General features: G+C 33.7%; 1 protein-coding gene across 2 annotated transcripts; it reads left to right on the top strand.

Annotated features, from left to right (window-relative positions):
- The first annotated feature begins 3,023 nt into the window (after nt 1-3,023).
- LOC116140345 (TATA-binding protein-associated factor BTAF1) lies at nt 3,024-27,055 on the top strand. 2 transcript variants are annotated; one of them, XM_031425988.1, is made up of 29 exons: nt 3,024-3,132; nt 3,309-3,471; nt 3,620-3,714; nt 5,971-6,188; nt 6,314-6,368; nt 6,483-6,564; nt 7,293-7,630; nt 9,370-9,472; nt 9,568-10,177; nt 10,314-10,446; nt 10,551-10,619; nt 10,891-11,102; nt 12,589-12,826; nt 15,755-15,928; nt 17,673-18,098; nt 18,209-18,652; nt 19,220-19,339; nt 19,418-19,885; nt 20,615-21,153; nt 22,359-22,851; nt 22,931-22,999; nt 23,680-23,784; nt 23,885-24,118; nt 24,190-24,462; nt 24,546-24,595; nt 25,065-25,174; nt 25,244-25,326; nt 25,959-26,171; nt 26,533-27,055. In XM_031425988.1, the coding sequence occupies exons 2-29, from the start codon at nt 3,423-3,425 to the stop codon at nt 26,695-26,697; spliced, it is 6,168 nt and encodes a 2,055-aa protein (XP_031281848.1). In that variant the 5' UTR covers nt 3,024-3,132; nt 3,309-3,422; the 3' UTR covers nt 26,698-27,055. The 2 variants fall into 2 exon arrangements, with proteins under 2 accessions (XP_031281848.1, XP_031281852.1); XM_031425992.1 differs by having other exon boundaries at nt 23,885-24,115; nt 24,199-24,462; nt 26,533-26,697.
- Nucleotides 27,056-27,428: the final 373 nt, after the last annotated feature.

The following is a 27,428-nucleotide window of genomic DNA, read 5'->3' as shown; positions in this document are numbered from 1 at the left end:
CATTGGAACGCCACCTACTTGATGTTGGAAAAAGTTTTGCTAACCGCAAAACAAATTACATATTTCGTCAACCGAAAGAACTATCCAGAGGAAGTTGTCAGCTATGATGATTGGGCAGTTTGTGAACTTTTTTATTCATTTCTTAAAATTTTTATGATTCTACTAGTACATTAAGTGGTATTTATTATCCAACTACTAATTTAGTGTTAGATATTTTACTTCAAATTGCTAAAACTTTTGCTAAATATAGATATAATGACGTTTTAAGGGAAATTGTTTCAAAGATGGAAGAAAAATACGAGAAATATTGGTTAGATATTCCATTCTTATATGGATTAGGCCTTGTTGTAGATCCTAGATTTAAATTACATGTAGTTAACTGTATAATTACTGAGTTAGGGTAGCATTTAGGACGTGATTATACGTCTTATTTGACTGACTTTAAGCAAAAATTGGAAAACATTTTTTCTTTATATCAGAACAGGTACAATGGAAGTGGAAGTGGAACGTTCAGGAGAGACGATCAGGACTCTAATGCAGACCTCCGTCAAGGATCAAGCAAGTGGACGTATATGGAACATGGCAGAAGTAGCAGCTCTAGCTCGTACATACATGGACCAAATGAGCTAAATCGCTATCTAAAAGTGGACATGTCCTACATGACGATGAAGGAGAAATGTGACATGGATATTCTTCAATGGTGGAACCAACATGAAAGTCGATTCCCCATTTTAGCCCAAATGGTATGTGACATTTTATCTATGCCGGTTTCTACAATTGCATCTGAGTCAACATTTTCAACGAGTGGTCGGATTGTTGAAGACAGAAGATGTTCTTTAACCGATGAGATGATTGAAGTGATAATCTGTTTACGGGATTGGACTCATGCAGAAAGAAGACTACAACAGCACCCTGAAGATCCCGAACTACTCGAACTCTTTAGGAATACATATTCTAATGATTTAAATATTTTTGACGATGAAGATGAATAATTTAATAAAAAGATTTATTTAATTGTTTATTTGTAAAGCGTGAATGTGTGAATATTACATTTATGTTAAAATTAACTATTAATTAATTTATTCTTTTTTAAAATTAATTAAACTTTTAGAAACTTATTAATCTACCCTGAAAGTTACTAAAACCCCTTACATAATTTCATTTTGCCCCTAAAATATAAAAAAAGATAAGAGGGGAAAAAGAACTTTTGCAAGCCCATAGGACCAGTCCTAGGGACCGGTCCGGGTCCTAAAATTGCTCATGTCCCAAGCCCATGAGCGATTGGTCCCAAATGGGACCAGTCCCAAAAGGACCAGTTCCAAACGGGCCCAAGCCCGGGCCTGCTTGTGACCGGTCCTTGACCAAGTCTACTGAGTCAACATTTCTCTCTCTCTCTCTCTCTCTTTTAAATAAATATTTTTCCTCAATGAATCTAGACTTTTTAAAGTCCCCATTATTTTCCATACTAATTTTCTAATTAATTTATATTCTCAAGTAAACCCTTTTTTATTATTTACCTCCTATTAATTAGCTATTTATTCTCTTTATCTTTTAGATAGAAATCCTATCTCTTATCCCTAAGCCTCTATATAAAGGTAGGGGTTTTTCATTCAAAGGGGTTTGATTCCGGATTAAACAATTCTTAGCATCCCAAGCATCAATTATTCATTACTCTTTCATTCATCACCAGTGTTTTAAAGAAGAAAGAAAATAAGAGACTTTGCTTCAAAATGCATAACACCCAAACCCTCGCTGTTTTTCATCCTTTTTCCATCAATCCAGCCACCCAAACACACTATTGATCCATCTTCCATCATTCCTAAGAACTAAAGCCACGAAATTAGCATACAAATCATCAAAACATATCAACATTGCTTCTTACGCAAACATTGGAATTTGGTTATCTTTCCGGGTTTTTCTTTGTTGCCTTTTCGCATCTTATGGGAATCTTTTATGCTGTTACGTTGGGTGTCTTTTCTAGGTCAATCTAATATAAAAAAAATTGAAGTAAAAAAGCAAAATCCTGTAAATATTGCAAATTTTTCCACAAGTCATCTAGCATAACCTACATCATACCAGTACACTGTTTTTCCCAATTTTTTTAAATTTTGAATTATGATTTTTTATTACTACATTTTGGCCTCAATATCACTATTCTGACCACTTGGAATATTCTTCAAACGTACTTGTTCTCACTGACTAATTGTATGCCTCGATCCCACACCTTTGGCTGTCATTAGTGGTGCAGGGATATATAACAGGACACTCTTTGGAGTAAGCTCTTCGCAAGGAGGTTGTACGTTGGCCTGTTATCAACTCACAGCTCATTGTCGAAGTCAAGAAAAGAATAATCCGGTTAAAATAGACTTTTGTTTTTCAATATGTAACCCATTGACTGTAAAATAAATCGAAAAAGACCGCCATCAAGTATATAAATTAGATATAAGACTTTCCTAGGTATGTTAATTGTTGATATATAATCGGTAACACCAAGTATAACTCATTTTTCACTTCACAACAATTTATATGAAATAAAGAATTAAAAGAAAATTCTTAATACTTAATATTGGATAAAAATGGTTTTAAATTACTAATAGTTAAATATATATGATGATGTAAATAATAACCAAGAATATTCATATCATAATTAATCACATTTTTTATTTTATAAGAAGTTATTAATAGTTAAAAAAAATTATATGACGTAAATAATAACAAAGAATATTCATATCAATAATAATAATTAATCAGATTTTTTATTTTAAAATTAAAGTTATAAGTATATTTATAACCTATAAATTCTTTTTGTGTACTCTAGCCTCTCCAAGCTTTCCTACTGCTTACCCCTAGTGGCACCCATTCATATTCATTATTCAAGGACATAAAGGTACATATCCAATTCATACTACACTTAAGAGAAAATATCAAGAGTAAAAGGACCTAAATGCAAATTCAACACAAACTAAATCCAATTAAACATTATTATCAAATTTATAAATTATCACGTACTACCAAAAGGGTTTCGTTATTCTTCGACACCCAGAACGAAAAGTATCGTCATCGTCATCGTCTTCGTCTTCGTCTTCAACTCCAAAACGCCACACGTCTCTGCCGTTTCACGCTTCGTACAAGGTAACCCTATTTCTATTCGTTTCTTTCTTCTTTCTCTCTCTCTTTCTTTTCACAGTATCTTGAAAACACAGAAAACAATTTTTATGTTTTCAAATTATTTCTATAGCATTGAAATTATAAATGTGAATGTAATCTTAGGGCAAAATGACTAATTTATTGGTTTGATTTTGTTACAGTAGTGATTAGATACTGAGGCGTAGTGATTGGTTGGTTAATTGAATGATAGAAGAAGATGCCGAGAATCCTGTAACGAGGTTGTCGTTGTTGTTCTTATTGTTGGTGTTGATGTTATGGCTCAGCAATCGTCGCGGCTCAACCGCTTACTCACTTTGTTGGACAGTATCTTTTGTTTCTGTCTTTAATTTTTAATTTTCTTTTTTCTTTATAAATTATTGGATCTAAGGCCTAGTTTTGTAGCTGCATGAGCTTGTATTGTGCAATGCCGTGAGACAGAAATGGCTGTTTTCTTTAACCGAAATTTTAATAGCTGGTTCAACACAAGGAACAAGATTTACAGCTGCGCGGCAGATAGGGGATATTGCGAAATCACATCCTCAAGATTTGAGTTCTCTATTGAGAAAGGTACATGATTCTTTTCCATGTTTTTCATTTATTTTTTATTTTTATTATTCTTTGCTTCTTTATTGTACTGGTTATCTTGTTCCTTTGCTCTCTTTGAATGAATTTCTGTGGGTTAGTATTTAAAAAATGATCAGATGTGTTTTTCCCCTTTTTAAGTTCAGAAGTTGTTGCAGTTACTGTACTAGGGAAATGACGTATTTCTACTAGCTACAAGATTGTATTACTCTAATTGTCATTAGAGACAAATAGAGAAGTGCTATGAAGATAGGGAGAATCAGAACTAGAACGGAAGCAGCAATTATAATTGGTCTTGATTTAGTTTGAGTATAATCGTCAAGGCTAGATTAAAGGCTTTTTTGAAGTTTTGATGTTCAATTGATGTCTACTCTCAGTCTGGTTCACATGTTAAATATGTTTGAAATAAAATTTTCATCAACGGTTTCTTCTTGGAATTTTTATCAGTTATTCTTATGTTCTATTTTTGAAACAAGTTATGAAATTGTATTTTCTGGCTTAAGAAACTAGACATAGGGCAGTTTAAGAAGTTGCAATTGTTGGGTTTAACCTGTATTCCTTTCAGCAACGTAACTACTTTCTTAGTCTTTATGAAGTTTGGTTGATCGGGAATGTAATTACTTCGTTAGTCTTTTGTAAAGTTTGGTTGATGACAAAGTGAGACAGATTGTATAAATTAATCACTTGTTTGCTTGTTCATTGATTGATAGTAAGTGTGCATAAGGATTCTAATGTATCAAGACTTTGTTATATGGAAAATTTCTTGAAATAAAATCTTATCTAAAGGGAGAATGGAGTAATTGAAGAATCAAGATGTTTTACATTGCAGTGGCTGGGCCTCGCTACTGTACAATGTGTCTAAAATCTAAATGACCTTGACGGTTAGAGTAGTTTGATAAAAGGCTTTGCTACTGTACAATGTGTTTAAAAGAACTTGAAGGGTAGTATAGCTTGATATAAATGCTATGATAAGCATGAATCCCAAAATAATGGTTAGTGAAAGACTAGATTATAAGATCCTCTCCAGCATATCTGGTTTTGATCAGTGTATGGATTCACCATTCACAGGGAATAGCGCAGATGCATTGAAACCTCACGAAATGAAATTTGGTGTACACAAAGCCACTATGAATTATAAGGGACAATGGCAGTTCATTTGACCTTTAGTGGACCTACGATGCCATGAAGGATGATAGTCTGAAGGGTGTAACCAAAGATTTGACCTACTAGAGTGCAATGTGTGCCAGGCATAGGTCCCCCTCTAACTTCCAAATCAAACCTCTGAACCTTACTAATATGAGGGAATTTTGTACCAAGCTTGAGATCTCAAAATCTGGTGACCATGCCGAAAATCCTTGAGGGGCTAATGCATCGGGGTGCGCTTCTCTCTTATCTCCTGTAATTGTTCTTCTAAGAGATTTTGGGATATCGTTGTGCTAGACATGTTATTTTGACATGACACTTTGTTGTGCTTAGCCAGTAGTAAGTTCAAAGGCATCTAAGGAAAGCTAGGATGTTATTTCAACCCTTCTCTTTAAAAAAGGCTAGAGCACCTGAGAAAGATTGATCTACACTACTTAAAAGGCAATTTAAATTGGCATGACAAATTGTTTGAGGATCTAAACTTTTTTTAAAAAAGAATAATTAAGTCAGCATCAAATGAATAACTCAAGAAAATAAATCGATGGGAGATAGAAGTACAAGAGAAAGAAACTATTTCTAAGCATCTCTCATTTTTGGTTATGAAAACCAAAGAGAATGGTGACTTTGTGTTGTACCAAGTCGGAAACCGAGCGGATTTAGTTATTTTGGACTCTCTCTTTCAAAGTGTGCTCAAGTCAAGATAACTTCTTACAGAGGATAGCTTTTCTAAATGAGCCTACTGCATAACTACTGTTATTTGCTGGTTGTACTTGATGTTAGACTTGTTACCACTTTATCGAGCTTATGATGGATCTATATGATGACGCTTTTAGCCATGTTGCTGTATGCTTTGTCTTTACCACTTCAACTATTATTAGCATATTGCTATTTGTAATTAGAAATATTTTCTTTTTTTAAAACCTGCAATGGATTCTTGAGCTGCTACATCTAGTCATAACAGTTGTTTCAAATTTGTTTCATTACTTTCAATTTTCATTGAATAAGAGCTGCTCATTTATCTCTACTTTGTTGCCATATGTTTTAACTTCAATTTTAAGAACTTTCTTTTCTGATGGATCTCTGTATTTTGTGAAACAGGTTTCTCAGTATCTTCGTAGTAAAAATTGGGATACAAGGGTGGCTGCTGCTCATGCTATTGGGGCTATTGCTCAGAATATTAAGCATACATCTATGACTGAATTATTCGCTTCTGTAGAGTCAAAGATGTGTGAAGCTGGGATATCTGGTATTGTTGAAGATGTGGTGGCGTGGCCTGGTTTTCATTCTAAAATTGTAACAAGTGTTTCATTTAGAAGGTTGTCGATATTTTCATTGATAAAATATATCTGTTATGTTTACTTAGCATCCTTGTGTCCAAATAATATTTTTTCTTTTCTGTTATCTGACTTTAGTTCCTTTCTTAACTACCAAACAATAACAGTTATGATATCAATAAGGTATTGGAGTTTGGTGCTTTATTAGCATCTGGTGGACAGGTAATACTACATCTTCTGTGTATCTATTGTACAATTTGATTATTTTGTCATGGCTCTTGCAGATTGCATTAAAGCATATATCGAATTAAATTTCTCATATAAGTTCTAATGCAGGAGTACGACATTGCAATTGATAATTCTAAGAATCCTAGGGATCGATTGACAAGGCAGAAGCAAAGTCTTAAACGCCGTTTGGGTCAGTAATTCTTCTAGATCTATTGAGCCTTCAGGTTCTTGGAATAGCTTGTTCTCTTTTTGTGGACAATTGTTGATTCCTGTATACTTTTTCATTCTTATATAGTTTCCTAGCCACAAAAAAAAAAAAAAGAAAAAAAAAAAAAGAAAAGAAAAAGAAAGAGTTTAAATACTTTAACTACATTTAATTATAGAAAATAAACATAAGTTAAAATATTTTGTTACAAATGGAAATGTATAAATATAAAAATTGGATCCATAATAATAGATTATGATTATTTTAATAAGAAAATAAATTATATTTACTGAATCTTATTTCTAGGGAACTAATTATATATATGTTTTCCTTAATTCAAGAAAATAATTAATTTGTATTATTGGTTTGTTAAATTGTATCCTCTTAATGAAGACTTAACTCAAGAGGTGGCCTAAGGCAATGGCCTTAGTTTTCTTGCTTTTGAGTTGACAGTGTGGAGCTAAGCAGTGTAAAGAAACAGATTTGATAACAAATATCGGACCTATTTCATGCTTCTTTTAACTATTTAGTTTATCACTTTAGTTTTCTGGTTTTATAATTTAGTTTTCTGTAAAAATTTTCGCTCAGAAGTTGTTGATTTTCTTTTGATGCATGATTCTTTTTCTTTACTTGTCTTTCATGTATATTTGATGGAATAGGTTCATGTTATTGTTTGCTTGTATATCCTACTATAACATGGTGCCATTTTACAGGTTTGGATGTATGTGAGCAGTTTATGGATGTCAATGATATGATCAAAGATGAAGATCTTATTGAGCACAAATTACATTCCCATGGAAATGGTTTAGACCGTAGATTTTACATGTCTCCTTCTGTACGTAATATCCAACAACTAGTTTCGAGTATGGTTCCCAGTGTTATTTCTAAAAGGCCAAGTGCAAGAGAATTAAATCTCTTAAAGCGAAAAGCAAAAATAAATTCGAAAGACCAAGTAAAAGGTTGGTCTGAGGATGGAGATATGGAAGTCTCTCATGCTCACAGCGCAACAACTCCAAAGGGCTCACGTGTTGATCCATTGAGTTCAAATAAGGTATAAGAATCTTTTTATTTAGTAAAAAATAATGCATTTTGCCATTTGTTTTTGCTCTTCAAAACTAGATTTATATATTTATATACATGTCTCATGTGTATGTGTGTTTCCTTGTGGTTGTCTATGTATATGGTTCATTAATCCACATAGGCAAAGCGTGGGAATGAGCATGCATAAATATGTATGGACCTAACTTGATTTGCTATTCTTCATCTGTGTGTCTGCATGTGCTTTCATGCATGTCTATTTTGGTATGAGTGATGATGAATACTGAATTGCTTTCTATTGGTTTATTTATGCTGTTGTGTTTCCTTCCCTTTAGATTCAGATTTTAATTCCCAATGCTACTTTGTACAATTAACTTTTAGTTTTAGGATCCAGACTTTTTTTCTACTAGAGCATTTCATTTTCTGTTTTAAAATCACAAGATTTAGAATAAAATTGTTTTTGTGGCATGGAATTGTGATCAGATTATAGATTTAGCATATTTTAGGCTTTATATTTCTCATTCATAAGGAGTAAGTAGTTTCTAAATTGTCTTTGTTTTTCTCATTTTAAATGATCTGAAAGATACCCTGAATTCGGCAAGTCCACAGCACTTGAGCTTCTCATCTCTTTTGAAAGGAGCATGGTACTTCAAGATGAGAGATGCGTAATGACCCAAGGTTACCCAATCATTACCAACTTAACACAATTTTACCATGTCTTTGGAGCTATAAGACAGTGCAGAAATAAATGATGGATTCTTTCATATTCATTCCTAAACCTAACATACCAATCATGGATTCTTTCATAGTCATTCGTAAACCTAACATATTAATCAGGGAAGAGACAATCACTATGTCATTTTAACACCACCTGCCTTGCGCCACCAACCATGAAAAAGGTTGAACTTTGGGAGGAAAGTTTGCCTTCCAGATCATTAGAATTTGCTGAAAAAGTGTTATATCATTGACCTTAGGATATCATTTTGTATGTTCTAGTGTTTTTTTTTTTTTTTTTTTTTTTTTTTTTTTTTTTTTTTTTTTTTTTTTTTTTTTTTTGTATCTTTTGATTCTTTTGAGTCGTATTGTGCCTTTGTTGCATATTCTACTTGTGGACAACTTTTTCACCATTATTTAAATCCTTTTTATGGAATTTATCAATCATTTTGTTATAAAAATAAACAAAAATCATTAAATCATCATCCTCAAGCACCAGCTAAAACAAAAGATCTAGAAGAAAAACATCCCAAGTACTCTAGTTTCCACATGCAGTGGTTCTACAAAACATTTGAAGAAGCATTATCAATCAGATAGGACAGAAGCTTAACTCCTGCACTTCACCCACATTCAAATTTCTAGAAAATTAGGATCGATCATTCTCATATTTCATCTGGACAATGAAAACTGCATTTTCCATTTATGACATCTGCTAGGGTGTAGAATACGTGCTTTATGAGTAGTTCAAAACAATTAGGTGTTGGACCCTTGGTGTTGAAGTCAAGAGCCGTTAGAATATATTGTTTTACTGATGCATGGGAGTGTGGTTTAATATATTGATATCGTCTGTCTTGGTATGGCTAATACATAGTAATCCCCTTTGGGCAGCAGGAAAGTTGATTTTGCAAGATGGAGGTTGGATTCAACATTTTTCTTTTAAGCTCTTTTTTGCTGTAAAAGACGATGATTAGTTTACCTTTCCGCTTTTGCTTTTTTCTAGCACGAGGTGCAGCAAGTTTATGGTGCTTTCCTGTGCAGGTGGATGCTATTCCTGAGGAAGACAACTTGGAGCATGATGGAGATGGGCAGTGGCCGTTCCATAGTTTTGTTGAACAGCTCATCCTTGATATGTTTGATCCTGGTAAGCTTTTTCTACATTTGGAACCTTTTTTTTCCTCTTATTTTTATTTTTATTTTTTTTCTATTAACTATCTGGATGTAACCATATATTTTTAGTTTGGGAGGTTCGCCACGGTAGTGTTATGGCATTGAGAGAAATTTTGACTCATCATGGTGCTTCTGCTGGAGTGTTTATGCCTGACTTAAGCCCCGATGGTGCACTAGATGTTGACTTTAAGGACAAAAACTTTTCAAGTGCGATGAAGAGAGAGAGAGAAATTGATTTGAATATGCAAGTTCCAGCAGATGATTCAGAGCCACATCTGAAAAAGATGAAGTTTGAAGAGTCACCAACAATGCTGATGGATGCATTGGTCTCTCCTGTAAAGTCTGAAAACTTTGACATCAACATAAAGGTTGAAGATAGTGGATGCACTTTACCTGCACAGCAGGTCAATGGCCAATTTGATGCTGGTTCTATTAAGTTGGAGCCAGAATCTAATCTTGATGGTCTATTCAATCAGTCCAAGGAAGACGTTCACATAGCAGAGCCGAAGGGTTATTGTGATGTTAAGCAGGCCTCTTTAAACTCTGAGATGTTGAAAAATCTTCCTGAAAACTGTGAGCTGATGAACTGGTTGAAACTAGTTCGGCATTCATGGCAGAAAAATTGTGAATTTCTTCAAGACTGTGCAATTCGTTTCTTATGTATATTATCACTAGATCGGTATGGCTCTGATTTCCTTTTGATTGTAGCTACAATCTGAAGATTTCTGTTAAGTTCATTTTTGGTTAATTGATGAGGAACAATGATCTATCCACTTCCTTGATCCTTACATTGATCAGTTTATATTGTCTTGCAGGTTTGGAGATTATGTATCTGATCAGGTTGTTGCTCCTGTACGTGAAACCTGTGCTCAAGCATTAGGTGCTGCTTTTAAGTATATGCATCCCTCCTTAGTTCATGAGACGTTGTATATCTTGCTGCAAATGCAGGTAAATACCTTGTAAGTACATTTTTTTAAATCCTTGATTACACTTGGGTTTGACATAGTCTTATTGCTGCTTTCTGATTATATCCTGTAATTCTCTTTGTTCAGCATAGACCAGAATGGGAAATTCGTCATGGAAGCCTCTTGGGCATCAAGTACCTGGTAGCTGTGCGACAGGTAAAAATTATGTCTAAATTAAATTTGTTTTCCTTGTAAATCACTTTTATTTGAAAGAGATATCTATATAAGATCTCTGAGTTTTATTTATTGTTCTAGTTATCACTATTGGGATCTTTTATGTTTAAGATTTTATGTATCAATGGAGTTTTTCTGTTGGAAGCAATGCATTTATTTAATAGGAAATTATCCATGCATTTAAGGTGCAGGTATTTTATGTGGTTTCCACTTATTTCTTATCATGCTATCATGGCTCTTTTTTGTGAACTAGGAGATGCTGCGGGATCTTCTTGGCTACGTTCTTCCTGCATGTAAAGCTGGGCTGGAGGACCCTGATGATGACGTCCGAGCAGTTGCTGCAGATGCTTTAATACCTGCTGCAGCTGCTATTGTTGCTTTAGATGGTCAAACATTGCATTCCATTGTGATGCTACTTTGGGATATATTGCTTGATTTGGATGATCTTAGCCCATCCACTAGTAGGTATGTAGAAATGCTAGATCCTTTTCTTTGTTTATCCTTTTTAGTAATATTTATTTCTTGTCTTGTAATGTGTTAAAATGAAGAAAGTTTGTACATGAATACTAACATTCAATTTCATTAAACAAAAATAAAAGTTCTTTGAAACTATTTCTGGTGGCTGGAAGAAGTTTTTTATAAGTTTTAATTCTTGTTTATTTAATAAAAAACTATTTGTAAGTTTTAATTCATTAGGTACGTGGTTTCAAAAACATCCTTACAAATTTTAGTGTAGATGCAGTATGTCGCATTCTTTCAGGCTGCCTTGGGTAACCTTTTTTTTGTTGTCATTGATGTCAGAACTTGTGACCTTAGCATCTCTACTACACCTTGAGCCATTGGTTTTAAGTGAAAATCCAGTGCCATCTGGGGATCAAGCTTTTAGGGAGGAAAAATTTCCTTATTTTCAGTATGCCAATTGGGTTTTGAAGTTCTTGAGGTCAATATGAGTTTTGCGGCTTATCGTACATGTTATTATTTTGTTTGTATGTCTAATGATCTGCTGATTTCTTCATTAACAACAATGAAGCAATAAATTTGAGTAAAAAGGTGGTTAATAGGCAAAAGAAGTTCTGTTATATTGTCAGAATTCCATATAGGATTAGCATGGAGGTTTAATGGCCACTTCTAGTTAATCTTCAGTCGTATTTCATGTAGTTTATAAGCTGCTGTTCTGTTTGTTTTTTGGGTTTTAGGTGCTAAGAATATGTTTATAGATTTCTGGTTCACTGGAAAGGACTAAGAAGAGTGCCGGGTATTTATTTGTTTAGTGGTCATATTAGCCACATTTTAGGTGATCTTGAACTCTTCTAGTCAATGTTTTAAGCTTGTTGGTTCCATTAGGATTCGAAGTTTGTTGCAGGATTAGGTCAGTAGGAGTCCTTATAAATGGTTCTTTCTGACAAATTGGACACTAGACAAGCTTATGAGAGCTTTTCAACAATATTCTTCTGTTAATGTGTGATGATATCATCTGTTAGTGTGACATCTAAGCAATTTAGTTGTGATGCCTAAATCTTTTATCCTTTTTCTTCTTCGACTACTGTGCTATTTTCATATAATGCTTAAATGCTATGCCAGCCATCATATTATTATAAATCCTAAGCCCACAGACCAACACACAGATTGCATCCCTTAGACAATCAATCAACATCTAGAAACAAGTAAAAGTAACTCTTTATCTTCCACCTAAGGTCTTCTTTCCTTAAATGTATCACATTGCATAGAATACTGAGCTCCTTTGGTAACTGCTTTATATCTTAATCTGAAATATACAGAAATTAACTTGTATTAATGTAGTATTGAAATTTTGTGTTTACATTGATGGCTATAATCAATTATTCAATTAAAAATATCACGGCTTGTGATTGAGCTGCATTTTAATTTTATGGTAGTTAATCAATGAAGTATGAGGGAGATGTTTTTCAAAAGGCCTCTTACCTGTTTGCAGTGTGATGAATCTATTAGCGGAAATCTATTCGCAGGAAGAGATGATTCCTATAATGTTTGGAGCCACATCTAAAGATAAACAGGATTTTGATCTGAATGAAGTAGTCCATAGTGATGATGTAGGAGAAGGAAGAGACTCTCAGGAAAATCCTTACACTTTATCCATGCTGGCACCCCGTTTATGGCCTTTTATGAGGCATAGCATCACATCAGTTCGACATTCAGCTATTCGTACTTTGGTAAAATATTTTCTCCATGCTTTAAGTTTTTGTCCATGTACAAATTTTAATTGGTTGGTCTTTGTCTGGGATTGCTGTAGTTTATCCCTAATCAACTTTACATAAAATTTTGTTGATGTTTGTTTTTAAATTGATTTTAAATAACTTTTACATTTAGGAGAATCAATTTAGTATGTGTAAGATGGACTAAAATGGAGATTTTATTTAGTAAGTTTCTTAATTTAAAATTTTTAATGTATTAGTAATAATTTTTTTAAATTAAAAATTTTAAGATATAAGAAAGTAAAAGCCAGTTAGTAGCTGCCGATGGTGGTTGGCCATCGTTGCCAGTGGCACGTTCGGTGACACCGCTTGCACCACTGAGATCACCGTAAGGCAATCTACGTAGTGGTGCTGTTGTCAATGTTGACAGCGACAATGACGCTATGACCACAGTAGGCCGAAAAATTTTGGCTGCATTCTTTTGGTCTGCTGTGGCAAACTGTGTTGCCGTCATTGTGAGTTAGCACCACAACATAGATTGCCAACTGCAGTCAGTGGCAGTTGGCCACTTTTCCTGTCTTTTAATTTTAATATTTTTTATTATATTATTCATTTAATAAAAAAATCATTTATTAAAAATAAAAAAAGAAAACTTAAGTTAATTCTTAGGTTTCAACATTGTTAAAAATAACTTTTTGAATTTTAAAAGCTACAAAATCCTACTTTTGGAATCCTTTTATAAATAGATTATTCCATAATCTACTTTGTATGTCACTTTTCAAATTGGTTTACNAAAAGAAGTTCTGTTATATTGTCAGAATTCCATATAGGATTAGCATGGAGGTTTAATGGCCACTTCTAGTTAATCTTCAGTCGTATTTCATGTAGTTTATAAGCTGCTGTTCTGTTTGTTTTTTGGGTTTTAGGTGCTAAGAATATGTTTATAGATTTCTGGTTCACTGGAAAGGACTAAGAAGAGTGCCGGGTATTTATTTGTTTTAGTTGTCATATTAGCCACATTTTAGGTGATGATCTTGAACTCTTCTAGTCAATGTTTTAAGCTTGTTGGTTCCATTAGGATTCGAAGTTTGTTGCAGTATTAGGTCAGTAGGAGTCCTTATAAATGGTTCTTTCTGACAAATTGGACACTAGACAAGCTTATGAGAGCTTTTCAACAATATTCTTCTGTTAATGTGTGATGATATCATCTGTTAGTGTGACATCTAAGCAATTTAGTTGTGATGCCTAAATCTTTTATCCTTTTTCTTCTTCAACTACTATTTTATTTTCATATAATGCTTAAATGCTATGCCAGCCATCATATTATTATAAATCCTAAGCCCACAGACCAACACACAGATTGCATCCCTTAGACAATCAATCAACATCTAGAAACAAGTAAAAGTAACTCTTTATCTTCCACCTAAGGTCTTCTTTCCTTAAATGTATCACATTGCATAGAATACTGAGCTCCTTTGGTAACTGCTTTATATCTTAATCTGAAATATACAGAAATTAACTTGTATTAATGTAGTATTGAAATTTTGTGTTTACATTGATGGCTATAATCAATTATTCAATTAAAAATATCACGGCTTGTGATTGAGCTGCATTTTAATTTTATGGTAGTTAATCAATGAAGTATGAGGGAGATGTTTTTCAAAAGGCCTCTTACCTGTTTGCAGTGTGATGAATCTATTAGCGGAAATCTATTCGCAGGAAGAGATGATTCCTATAATGTTTGGAGCCACATCTAAAGATAAACAGGATTTTGATCTGAATGAAGTAGTCCATAGTGATGATGTAGGAGAAGGAAGAGACTCTCAGGAAAATCCTTACACTTTATCCATGCTGGCACCCCGTTTATGGCCTTTTATGAGGCATAGCATCACATCAGTTCGACATTCAGCTATTCGTACTTTGGTAAAATATTTTCTCCATGCTTTAAGTTTTTGTCCATGTACAAATTTTAATTGGTTGGTCTTTGTCTGGGATTGCTGTAGTTTATCCCTAATCAACTTTACATAAAATTTTGTTGATGTTTGTTTTTAAATTGATTTTAAATAACTTTTACATTTAGGAGAATCAATTTAGTATGTGTAAGATGGACTAAAATGGAGATTTTATTTAGTAAGTTTCTTAATTTAAAATTTTTAATGTATTAGTAATAATTTTTTTAAATTAAAAATTTTAAGATATAAGAAAGTAAAAGCCAGTTAGTAGCTGCCGATGGTGGTTGGCCATCGTTGCCAGTGGCACGTTCGGTGACACCGCTTGCACCACTGAGATCACCGTAAGGCAATCTACGTAGTGGTGCTGTTGTCAATGTTGACAGCGACAATGACGCTATGACCACAGTAGGCCGAAAAATTTTGGCTGCATTCTTTTGGTCTGCTGTGGCAAACTGTGTTGCCGTCATTGTGAGTTAGCACCACAACATAGATTGCCAACTGCAGTCAGTGGCAGTTGGCCACTTTTCCTGTCTTTTAATTTTAATATTTTTTATTATATTATTCATTTAATAAAAAAATCATTTATTAAAAATAAAAAAAGAAAACTTAAGTTAATTCTTAGGTTTCAACATTGTTAAAAATAACTTTCTGAATTTTAAAAGCTACAAAATCCTACTTTTGGAATCCTTTTATAAATAGATTATTCCATAATCTACTTCGTATATGTCACTTTTCAAATTGGTTTACCAAACATTTTTCAGATTAGAGCTTAGGAAATAAGTGATTAACGGAGAAACTACAGCAACTCTAGGCTCACCCTTAGTCAATTACTAAATTTTTATATATGGTCAGATGTTTCAAAAAGGTGTGCGACCTGTAGTTTCATCTGTTTATACATCAAAACTGATATTTTTATGATTTTTTTTTTGGCCACATGTTTTTTTTGTTAACCGAATTATATGGTGTTGATTGTCTGGAAGAATTTCATTTGCAGGAGCGCCTTCTTGAAGCTGTTTACAAAAGGAATATTTCTGAGCCCTCTTGCGGTTCCTTTTGGCCATCTTTTATTTTGGGTGATACACTTAGGATTGTTTTCCAGAATCTTCTATTGGAATCAAATGAAGAAATTCTGCAGTGTTCAGATAGAGTTTGGAGACTGCTTGTTCAGGTGTTTTAATTTATCAGAGTCCATGAATATTTTACTTTTTATTTTTTGTTTCCCCTTTGATCAATTATCTTTTTCTGAACCCTCTAAAACATAAATGCTGAAATCAATGAAAAGTTGTCTAGGACATTTGAAATGATAATAAATCTATGATTCCTAAAACTTTACATAAAAAAGGGACAAGCCAACTTCAAGATAGCAGCTTTGCTTAAAGTTACGTACAGTGACTACTGAACCGTAACTATAAGGGAGATACAAGAAATGGGAGAACAAGAGCTTCAGCATTGTAAAAAGATGTTTGTATCTGCTGCAAACAAGTTTCAACCAATTCTTTCAATTTCTTCAGCCATCATATGTAAAGAGAGATTAAAAAGAAATCAAGTTTAGGTTTTTTGAATCAAAACTAGTCCTCTTATACGTGGTATTGCCAATTGTTTGTGATACTTCGATGAGAAATCATAGCCATATCACTTGTGCAAACAATAATACTACTCCATAAGTCCTCTACAATGTATCTCTTAATCTGAAATATGAAACAAAACAAAAAAAAAAATAAAAAAAAAAAAAATAAAAGAAGAAGAAGAAAGGAAAACAAGTTCCAACTGGTTCTTTCAATTTCTTTTGCTATCACACGAGAGATAAAGATAAAATAGTATTATTATGCATAATTCGTTGATAACTTGTGATACTAGTGTAAGAGATCCATATTGTATCACTTGTGCAGAATACAGTACTTTTTATAGGCCCCCTGTAATATATGTATCCAAACTTCTTAAGTCTGTCTAAATAAATAAATAAAGAAACAAAGGAAAACTTTTGAATTCTATTTGATGGTTCTCAATACATTGTTCGGGCAACATTTTGTAAGTCTCTTTTACTGATTAGGAGACGTGATATGTTGATTTTATATGTAAAATGAGATGACTGTTGTTTCTTGAAAACAATGTAAATGATTAATTTTGTAGAATGAGTTCATATACCAATATCTAGTTCTATTTAGACTGTTTAGGTAAGCTTTAATGACTAAATGTCGTATTTTGTAGTTTGGGGCTTGAAGTCAATCATATCTGTCTGGGTCTACTTTTTGTTTTTGGATACCCAGTAATTCCTGAACTTTATCTATTATGTTCACCGAGCTCTAAATTAGGGGCTTCTTCCTACCCCACAACCTTGGTAGCCAAAAACTTGTGGGATGTTATACGGAGACCCCAGGGGGATTTAAACCCTTGATGTCTTAGCTTTTATCATTAACCCCAACCTTGGGGTTCCTATGAGGGTGCATTTACTGATGGGGTTGTAAAGCAAAGGAAATGAAGAAAAATTAAAGAAACATTAGAAGAAATAGGGTTTTTGGCTGACCCCATCATATGACACTCATTTTTATTTCTTTTCGGAATTGATATTTGATATGGATGATTTAGTGCATCATTAAGTTATACACTGGAGTCTCTTAATATTATCAACTGTATCATTAAGCTAAGTGGGATGCCGGGAATTAGAATAGATAATTCCGACAGTTGTTCGTCATATTTATTAATGCAACTTCTCAACTGGCTTCTATAATTTTGTTTTGATTTTTTTTTTTTCCCGTAAAATTGAGTAATACACAAGTTGTAGTAATTTGATTACATTGAATCCATTGGTTTTGTTACCACAAGCTCCATTTTTCTGGATTTTATTAGGGTTTTCCTTCCATTTATTTGCTGTGTGTTTATCACCTCTAAGCTTTGTTTGTGAATCAATGCAGTGCCCAGTTAATGACTTGGAAGCTGCTGCTGGCTTGTTTATGTCTTCTTGGATAGAACTTGCTACCACACCTTGTGGCTCACAATTAGATGTGGCAAAAATGTTTTGGCCTGTGGCTCCTCCTCGAAAAAGTCATTATAAAGCAGCTGCTAAAATGAGAGCTGTGATGCTTGAGAACGAGTCATCTGGAAATATTGTTTTGGATCATATGAAAGGAAATCTTCCACAGGAAAGGAACGGAGATGCTTCCACTAACTCATTTAAGATAATTGTTGGTGCTGATGTGGAAATGTCAGTAACTTATACTCGAGTTGTTACCGCATCAGCATTGGGAATTTTTGCTTCTAAGTTGCCTGAGGGTTCAGTGAAATATGTGATTGATCCATTGTGGAATGCCCTTTCCTCTTTATCTGGAGTCCAGCGCCAGGTAGCACTTTTACTTGTTTTGATAAGAAATGCAGTGGTGGCCTCACCACCTGTTTTATATTTCTATCTATATGCCTGTCTGTCTATGGATTAATTGCATTTTGTGGTCAGGTGGCATCCATGGTTCTCATTTCTTGGTTTAAAGAGATCAAAAGCAAGGAACTTCCTGGATCACCTGGAGTTTTGCCTGTATTTCCTGATCATCTCAAACAATGGTTGTTGGATTTGTTAGCATGCTCCGACCCTACATTTCCCACAAAAGATTCACTCCTTCCGTATGCTGAGCTTTCAAGAACATATACCAAGATGCGAAATGAAGCTAGCCAATTGTTACGTGCTGTTGAGGCATCTGGCGTGTTTACAAATATATTGTCAACAATTAAAATTGATGTGGAAAGCTTGAGTGTAGATGATACAATCAGCTTTGCATCGAAACTGCAGCCTGTATGCAAGGATAGTGATGGAAATGAATCTTTGGATAGGCATATTGTTGATGATATAGAGTCATTGAAACAGCGACTGTTGACGACTTCAGGCTATCTAAAATGTGTTCAGGTATGTTCAAGTTTTAATCTTTTACAACATGAGGTTTTTTAATCATCAAAGTTTAGTTTGTATATTTCGTCAATTGAGAAACTGAGCTTTTTGCAGGATCGATCTATATTTATGGTTGATTCTCCCATATCTACCTGGCATATTCTTATTTTTTTTCCCTGTTGCGCTTTTGATACACTGTTGGGTCTGTGCTTTAGTATTAAAAAGTAATCTCTATGGTTTCTAATTTTCTATATTTAATAGTGCCGCTACATTAGCCTCTTTTTCTTTTGTTTTTTATTCTTCTTATGGAGAGCTCTCGTGAAATGTAATTTTATATGCACATCATCCATCACTTATGGAAACGTGGTTATAGAGTGTCATTAATATGATAAGTAGAATCTTATTCTTTCAGTTTGTTATTTTTAAAAAAGAAAAAGGACTCTTGTTCTTGCACCTGTATTTTGAAGTTTTCTTGTATTGTAACTGCTCTTTACAGTCAAATTCTTAGATCCACTATTAATATAGTAATGGAAGATTGTTTCTTAAATTCTTTTATGACATGTCTATTTCTGGATCAATTTGCAGAGTAATTTGCATGTCACTGTGTCAGCCTTAGTTGCTGCTGCAGTCGTCTGGATGTCAGAGCTTCCTGCCCGACTTAATCCCATCATTTTGCCTTTGATGGCTTCAATCAAAAGAGAGCAGGTAGTATTTTTAGGTAAATACTATTACGATATTTCACAAATTACTTTATTTTATTTAATCTTTGCATACTTCATCCAGGAGGAAATACTACAACAGAAGGCTGCTGAGGCGCTTGCAGAGCTTATTTCTCATTGCATTGCTCGTAAGCCTGGTCCAAATGATAAGTTAATAAAAAATATGTGTAGTTTGACGTGTATGGACCCTTGTGAGACACCTCAAGCTGCAATTATCAGCTCCATGGAGATGATTGATGATCAAGATTTCCTTACCTTTGGAAGTAGTACAGGAAAACAGAAGTCAAAGATTCACATGCTAGCTGGTGGTGAAGACCGGTCAAGAGTTGAAGGCTTTATTAGCAGAAGAGGGTCTGAACTCGCATTAAGGCATTTGTGTGAGAAGTTTGGTGCTTCATTATTTGATAAGCTCCCCAAAATTTGGGACTGCCTTACTGAAGTTCTCATCCCTGCGAATTCTTATGATGATAAGGAAATTACACAAGCTATTGAATCTGTTAAGGATCCTCAGATCTTGATTAATAATATCCAGGTTATTAACTTTCTTATTTTTATTGTTCATATATATTATTTCTCCTTGTTATTCTTTTGAATCTTTTGTAGGCTTAGTTTTCAAATTTCTATTCAATGATTTCTTAGGTGTAGAGTGAAAGTATCATTCTGAAACATTGAACTAAAATGTTTTCACTGGAAAAGTTAGTAAATATCAGAATCAGTTTGATGTAAGACATATAGGAAGGATGCAAAGGGCTATTTAGTCCTTATTTTTTTATATCTTAGGATTAAGCTATCTTAGTTAAATTTTAACATTTATTTCATTGTTTTGTTAGGATCAGAATTACTGGAATTATATTTTAATTAGTATTTGGTTTCTTAAGCCTGCAAATGAAGTCTTCTATCATTATTGTTGATGTGGTTGATAATTATGAAATATGAATATGCTTTTCTCCCCTATGGATTATTCTTTCTTTCTTAAGTTTTCTAATTCTTCTGGATAACCTTCTTTTATTGCTGTTCTTCCTAATCTGTCCTTATTCTCTTTGTTTCTTCTAATTTTTCTTCTGGTTCTTTATCACAGTTATATTTACACTATTATTTGTAAAGATCTAGTAATTCTGACAAATCAGTTTCTTGCTTCCTCTGTGTAATTAGGCTTTGACTCCAATCATCTAGTCAGTGCTGGATTTTTATTTGGTTATTTTTGGGTTTTTATTTATGTTTTTACCTTCTCATTTTGCTTCTTATGGTTTCTTATGTCCAGGTTGTACGTTCCATCGCTCCAATGCTGGATGAGACTTTGAAACCAAAACTGCTATCACTTCTTCCATGCATTTTCAAATGTGTTTGCCACACTCATGTTGCTGTCCGACTTGCCGTTTCCAGATGTATTACTTCAATGGCCAAGTCAATGATAGTAAATGTTATGGCAGCTGTAATTGAAAATGCCATTCCAATGTTAGGTGATATGACATCTGTTCATACCAGACAAGGTTCTGGTATGCTTATCAGTTTGCTTGTTCAGGGATTGGGTGTGGAACTTGTTCCATATGCTCCGTTGTTAGTTGTGCCTCTTTTGAGGTGTATGAGTGATTGTGATCATTCTGTTAGACAGAGTGTGACTCGTAGTTTTGCATCTCTTGTACCACTGCTTCCATTAGCACGGGGCCTTCCCCCACCTGCAGGGCTGAGTGAAGGTTTGTCAAGAAATGCAGAGGATGCACAGTTTTTGGAGCAATTACTTGACAACTCCCATATTGATGATTATAAGCTCTGCACTGAACTAAAAGTAACATTGAGAAGGTAATTCTACCTGTCTGTATTTATGGATCATAATGTTTTAGCTCCATGTGTCATTTCTTTCTCTTTGATATCTTTTGATTCGCTGTTTTTCCTGAAAATAAGTATGGATGCAGCCTTGGGAAAGAGATTTTTTTTTGCTAATCTCTCTATTCTAAGTTTGAAGAGTCCTTTACTTTTGAGTTGTCTATGACATCAAATTTAGGCAATAAAATATCTTTGAAGATTGAGTAGCTAGTAGTTTAGGGTTAAACCAGTTGAGTTAGGAAATTTGTTTTGTTATTATCACTATAGGCTTTTTTCTTGTGGAGAATCTGAGGATATTTATCTTCTCTATTTACCAAATTCGGATGTTGTTTTATGATAATTCTTTAGTACTATGTCTGTGTAAGATAATTATCGTTATATTTATCAGAGTTGGACTTCTTTGATCACTCTTTTAATATATTTTTATTTGTTTTTAGAGAAAATGTGTTACTTTAGGTGTTAAGGTTTTTGTCTTTTCTGAATCTTATTTTCTTTTAAATTTTTGGTGTAAGGCAGACTGCAGTCTTTTGCAATTTTTGCATATTAGTTTTTAATTTACAGTGTCTTTGCAATTTTCAGATTATTATAGTTTATTAATGGACTGATAAGTTATTTTGTTTTATTATTGAATGCATAGACGCCTAGTATTTTTCTTACCATATTTCTTATCTTATTGTGCACTATTTTTTTTCTAGTTATTCCCTAATGATTTTTTTCTTCATGCAATCTAAAGCTCATGTAATTTGACGGTAATGTATAAGTCACAGGTGTGACTACTACTATTTTATGTCACTATTGGCAGCATCTAATTTCTTCATAATTCTTCAAGTTCTAGTCATCTTTTGATACCCCCGCTACACATCAACCTTAAATTCCTTTTTCCATATATCGAATTGTAAAATCAACTTTTGAAATCGTCTTATGTGAGAGACCATTTTTTTTTTCCTTCCATTGAGTGATTTCTTAAGTTTGTTGTTCAAAAGAAAGATTATAGAAGAAAGGTTTGTGTTCGCAGTTCACTTTGAGTATAAGGAGTCAAATCGAGGAAAATTGAAAGGCATTTGGTCAGTAGACCATCAGTATCCAGTAAATTGTGTTTACAATACTTATTCTGGAACACAATTTTTCCCTGAATTCTTCTGTTTGCATTGTATTCAATGTTTTGAATTTTGCACTTCCAGGTACCAACAGGAAGGTATAAATTGGTTGGCCTTTTTAAAACGTTTCAAGCTTCATGGAATCTTATGTGATGATATGGGGCTTGGAAAGACACTGCAAGCATCTGCTATTGTAGCATCTAACATAGCCGAGCTTCGTTCTTCAAACAATGCTGAGGATGTTCATCCGTCTTTGATTGTTTGCCCATCTACTCTTGTTGGTCATTGGGCATTCGAGATAGAAAAGTATATTGATGCTTCTTTAGTTAGTACTCTTCAATATGTGGGGTCTGCACAAGACCGCATTTCTCTTAGAGAGCATTTTGATAAGCATAATGTGATCATTACGTCTTATGATGTGGTACGCAAAGATGTTGATTATCTTGGACAATGTCTCTGGAATTACTGTATTTTGGATGAAGGGCATATCATCAAGAACTCTAAATCTAAAATTACAGTCGCAATAAAACAACTGAAAGCCCAGCACCGTCTAGTACTTAGTGGAACACCGATCCAGGTTAGATACAAGTTTAATAAATCACTGAATTTCAATAGCTTTTTAGTCTTTTTAACGAGTGGTTTACTCTTTCTCGCAGAACAACATCACAGACTTGTGGTCCCTTTTTGACTTCCTGATGCCTGGGTTTCTTGGAACAGAGAGACAAGTATGTGTTCTATCTTGACTTCAAGTTGTTTGTATAGTGATTCAGGCCTGTTTGGTTAGGCCTATCTTTTGCCAAAAGAGCTTATTTAAAATCATAAGCACTTTTGAAATTTTTATAAGTTGTTTGGTTGTATCTCAAAACTGCTTATACTATTTTAAATAAGCTATTTTATGTCTATTGAGAGAAGCTCAAGATTTGAGCTTTTTCTTTTAGCTCATTCAAAGTGTTGAAATATAAAAAATATTCCTATATTTTTTTATAAAGATGACTTGATTTTTCTTGTCTGTTAAAGCCTTTTTTGGTAATTTATACTAGAAATCTCTTTAACATTTTCCTAACTAAACAACTAACAATTTTCTTAAAAGCTATATCTTCATAAGTTGTTCCTAGTAAGCTCTACTTGATTAAGTTTTGCCAAACAGACCCTCAGTTCCTTAATGTAGTGCAGTAAAGCATTTATTCATAATCATGTATCCTGCATATATCATTAACTAACATAGTAGAAAAAAGTTGCACGTCTTAATAATATTGGTTGTTATGGTGATCATTAATTTTTGCTGCAGTCGGCTCTCATTATGATGCTTGTTGATCAATTATTCCACTTATTTGCTTTTGCCCTCGTTTTATATATGGTATTGTCATATATCCCTTTCAACTGATCATTTGATGCTATTTGGCAGTTCCATGCCACTTACGGGAAGCCACTGGTGGCCGCTAGGGATTCTAAATGTTCTGCAAAAGATGCTGAAGCTGGGGTACTTGCTATGGAAGCATTGCACAAGCAAGTAAGCATCATTCTTTTTTTCATTCTTTATCCTTCCTGATAATACTTGCGTAAAATGAAATATATTTGAAATTCTTGCTGAAAGTGGTTGTACTTTATAGGTCATGCCTTTCCTACTCCGTCGAACCAAAGATGAAGTTTTGTCAGACCTGCCTGAAAAGATAATACAGGACAGATACTGTGATCTGAGCCCAGTCCAATTAAAACTTTATGAAAAGTTTTCTGGTTCACATGTTAAAGAAGAAATCTCAAGTATGGTAAAAATTGATGAGTCAGCAGATAAAGGAGAAGGAAATAGTGCTTCTCCGAAAGCATCTACGCATGTGTTCCAGGTGATGAGATAAGTTTTTATTTATTTATTTATTTATCTTTATTTAGACTAGCTGATGTGTGTCCTATCTCTCACATATTCCAGGCACTGCAATACCTGCTGAAACTTTGTAGTCATCCATTGCTTGTCCTGAGCCAAAAAGTTCCTGAGTCACTTTCATGCCATTTGTCAGAACTCTTTCCTTCAGGTTCTGACATCATTTCTGAGCTACATAAACTCCAACATTCTCCCAAATTAGTTGCTCTTCAGGAGATAATGGAGGAGTGTGGAATAGGGGTAGATGCTTCCAGTTCTGAAGGTGCCCTTCATGTTGGGCAGCACAGAGTTTTGATATTCGCTCAGCATAAAGTAATTCTTGTGTAGTTATATTCAACTTTTTTATCACAAGTTAATATTGCATGCTATTTGTTTAATGATGGTGTTTGGTGTAGGCCCTTTTAGATATTATTGAAAGAGACTTGTTTCAGACCCATATGAAGAAGTAAGTCTCCTAATCTCTATTTTCAATTTATTGTCAAATCATCAATTCATTTGTGGATGCCTCTGATTCTTATGATAAAAAATTTTATGGAACCAGAGACATCTTATCTAAAGTAAACAAATGCATTTACTCTTTGCTGCTTTTGCCAACCTACTTGGCGCTCAATTATATATTTTGTTGACTGTGTATAAATTATATGTTTTGTCATGTATAAATTGTTTCTTCTTTTTTTTTTTTCTGTCATAGCCTGGATCTGTGTCTTCTAAATTTGATGTCCTATTTTTGTACTCTGTTTAACCGTTGTATGTCATCTAGTACTTGCTTAATACTATCTCTTATCTTTTCATTTTGCATGCAATCCACCTCCAAAAATATTTTTTCTTGTAACTAATCATGCAAATAGTATATTTGCAAAAGTCTTAACAAGATACAGTTTGTTACTAATGTTATACATGTTCCTTCATTGCAGTGTTACATACCTACGCCTAGATGGATCAGTTGAACCAGAAAAACGTTTTGACATAGTGAAAGCTTTCAATTCTGACCCAACTATAGATGCCCTGCTGCTTACAACGCATGGTAGGTTTTTTCTTGTTTGTGAAGTAGGCTAGTAATGAAGTGTACTGAAAACTATGGCTCTGTTTGCAGTTGGTGGCCTGGGTTTAAATCTGACATCTGCTGACACCCTCATTTTCATGGAGCATGATTGGAATCCAATGCGGGACCATCAGGTAATTATTATTTTTCTTTATATTTGTTGTTTCCTTTGCTGTCAATATTTTATCTAAGGCAAGCAGAACTACATTTCTTCTTGAAGATGCTGAATCCTTCCATAAAGCATTGCATACTATGGCAAAGATTTCAGAACTCATTACAGATGATCTCCATGTTAATTTGTTGATTAATTGTGAATTGTTTTTCATTATGATGGAAGAAAATATCTTTTCATCTTCATTTTGACAAGCAAATACCTGAAATGATACTACTTGGATTTTGTTGTTCTAATTACATTTTAACCTTTGCTGGATTTTGCTTTAAAAATTGCGATTTAAAGCAGCAAGGCATTGTTGGCATATGAGCTATCATAGTAAATGTTGGTATAAATTGGTGTCCGGATTTATTGACATGTCACCATCTTAAAAATTGTCTCCAAGGTTTATGGGAATACCTTTAGATTTTAGTAATTGTCATATTCGTTATAATGCATTTGTAGATATAACTGTTTTATGAACCAGATGGCATCATGAAAACAAAAATTAAAAAAAACAGTGTTTATATACAATTAAGCTCTCTCTCTTCGTTTTCCCCACCTCTATTTATTTATTTTTTAAATGGTGTTTTACATCAAGCTCTGTGCATGCAGGCAATGGACAGAGCACACAGGTTGGGCCAAAGAAAGGTCGTTAATGTCCATCGCCTCATTATGCGTGGCACCCTGGAAGAGAAAGTTATGAGCCTCCAACGGTTCAAAGTTTCAGTTGCCAATGCTGTCATCAATGCCGAGAATTCCAGTCTAAAAACAATGAATACTGACCAGTTGCTTGATCTATTTGCATCTGCAGAAAATACTAGAAAGGTATATGATAACATCTATTTCTTACCTGTGTTTTTAACATGTGATACTTTTAAAACATCTGAATGGCACATCATTTATGATTATAGAACATTAATTGTCGTTATGGTTCTTTGAATTTTATTCTTAAAAATATGCCATGAACTTTTTATTAGTTTGTTTAATTGTTGAGTTCATGTAGATTAATTAACTAGGGAGTTTCTTGAAAGGTGTTTAAGCATCATAATTTCACCATAAAGGTGGAATTTGTATTGAATAGGCATTTTTTGCTTGTTAGGAAGTTTCTATTAAATTGAGCATTTCTTTTCAAAATTCTATCATTGATTCTCTGGGTGACCAATTTGATACTTAATTTGACATCCAGGGAGGTACAATCTCAAAGCGCTCAAGTGATGATGTCGACCCAAAATTAATGGGTACAGGCAAGGGCGTAAAGGCTATACTAGGTGGATTGGAGGAGCTTTGGGATCAATCGCAGTACACTGAAGAGTATAATCTGAGCCAGTTTTTATCAAAGCTCAACGGCTGACCCCAGCTGCTTGCATGTATATATTGTATATATCATCAGGTTTAGTACTAAAATTTTGACATTTTATTAGCTGTAGCTTTCTTTTTCATATTATTATTTTATCATATCTTCTTATCATTTTTGGCCATTCTTCTGCCCCCCTTTTTTTTTTTTTTGAAATTTTAATTTCTCCTCTATTCGTTATTACTATGGGGGGATGGGGAAGAGAGATGGTTTTTGGTAAAACAGCTTGACATGAGAGATTATGTTTGATCAAAAGGTAACGTGGGGAGGGAACCAAAAATGTAAAGTTCAGATGCTGTATATACATTTAGCCTCTTTTGTAATCCTTAATCAGAAATCAATTTACCAAATTTTATATTATTGCTGTTATTTTTATTTTTAACATGCTAAAGCATTGCCAGCATGTTCATTTGTTGGAATTGATCTAAGATTTGATGATCTGATTTATTATTATTAAAGACTAAACTATTATTTGATGACCAAAAATATTTGTTAATAATTCAAAGTCATGAATTAAGAGAATATGGATATGCTTAAAGTTTAACGGATTATTCATAGCAAACTAATGGAACACTTGGTGATCATGTCTCGATCTTGGTTACTCACATTTGTTGCTTAATAATTTGTAAGGGTGTTTTCTCTACAATCGGTTGTCAATACGTAAATTTGATACTATTATTTTTAGTTAAAATAAATATATGGTGGTTATAGGATGATGAAGAGCTTGT

This window comes from Pistacia vera, unplaced genomic scaffold (genome assembly GCF_008641045.1).
Source record: "Pistacia vera cultivar Batoury unplaced genomic scaffold, PisVer_v2 Contig1108, whole genome shotgun sequence".
Lineage (NCBI taxonomy): Eukaryota > Viridiplantae > Streptophyta > Magnoliopsida > Sapindales > Anacardiaceae > Pistacia > Pistacia vera.
Note: the sequence above shows the minus strand (reverse complement) of the source record. Positions and strands in the feature narration are given on the sequence as shown.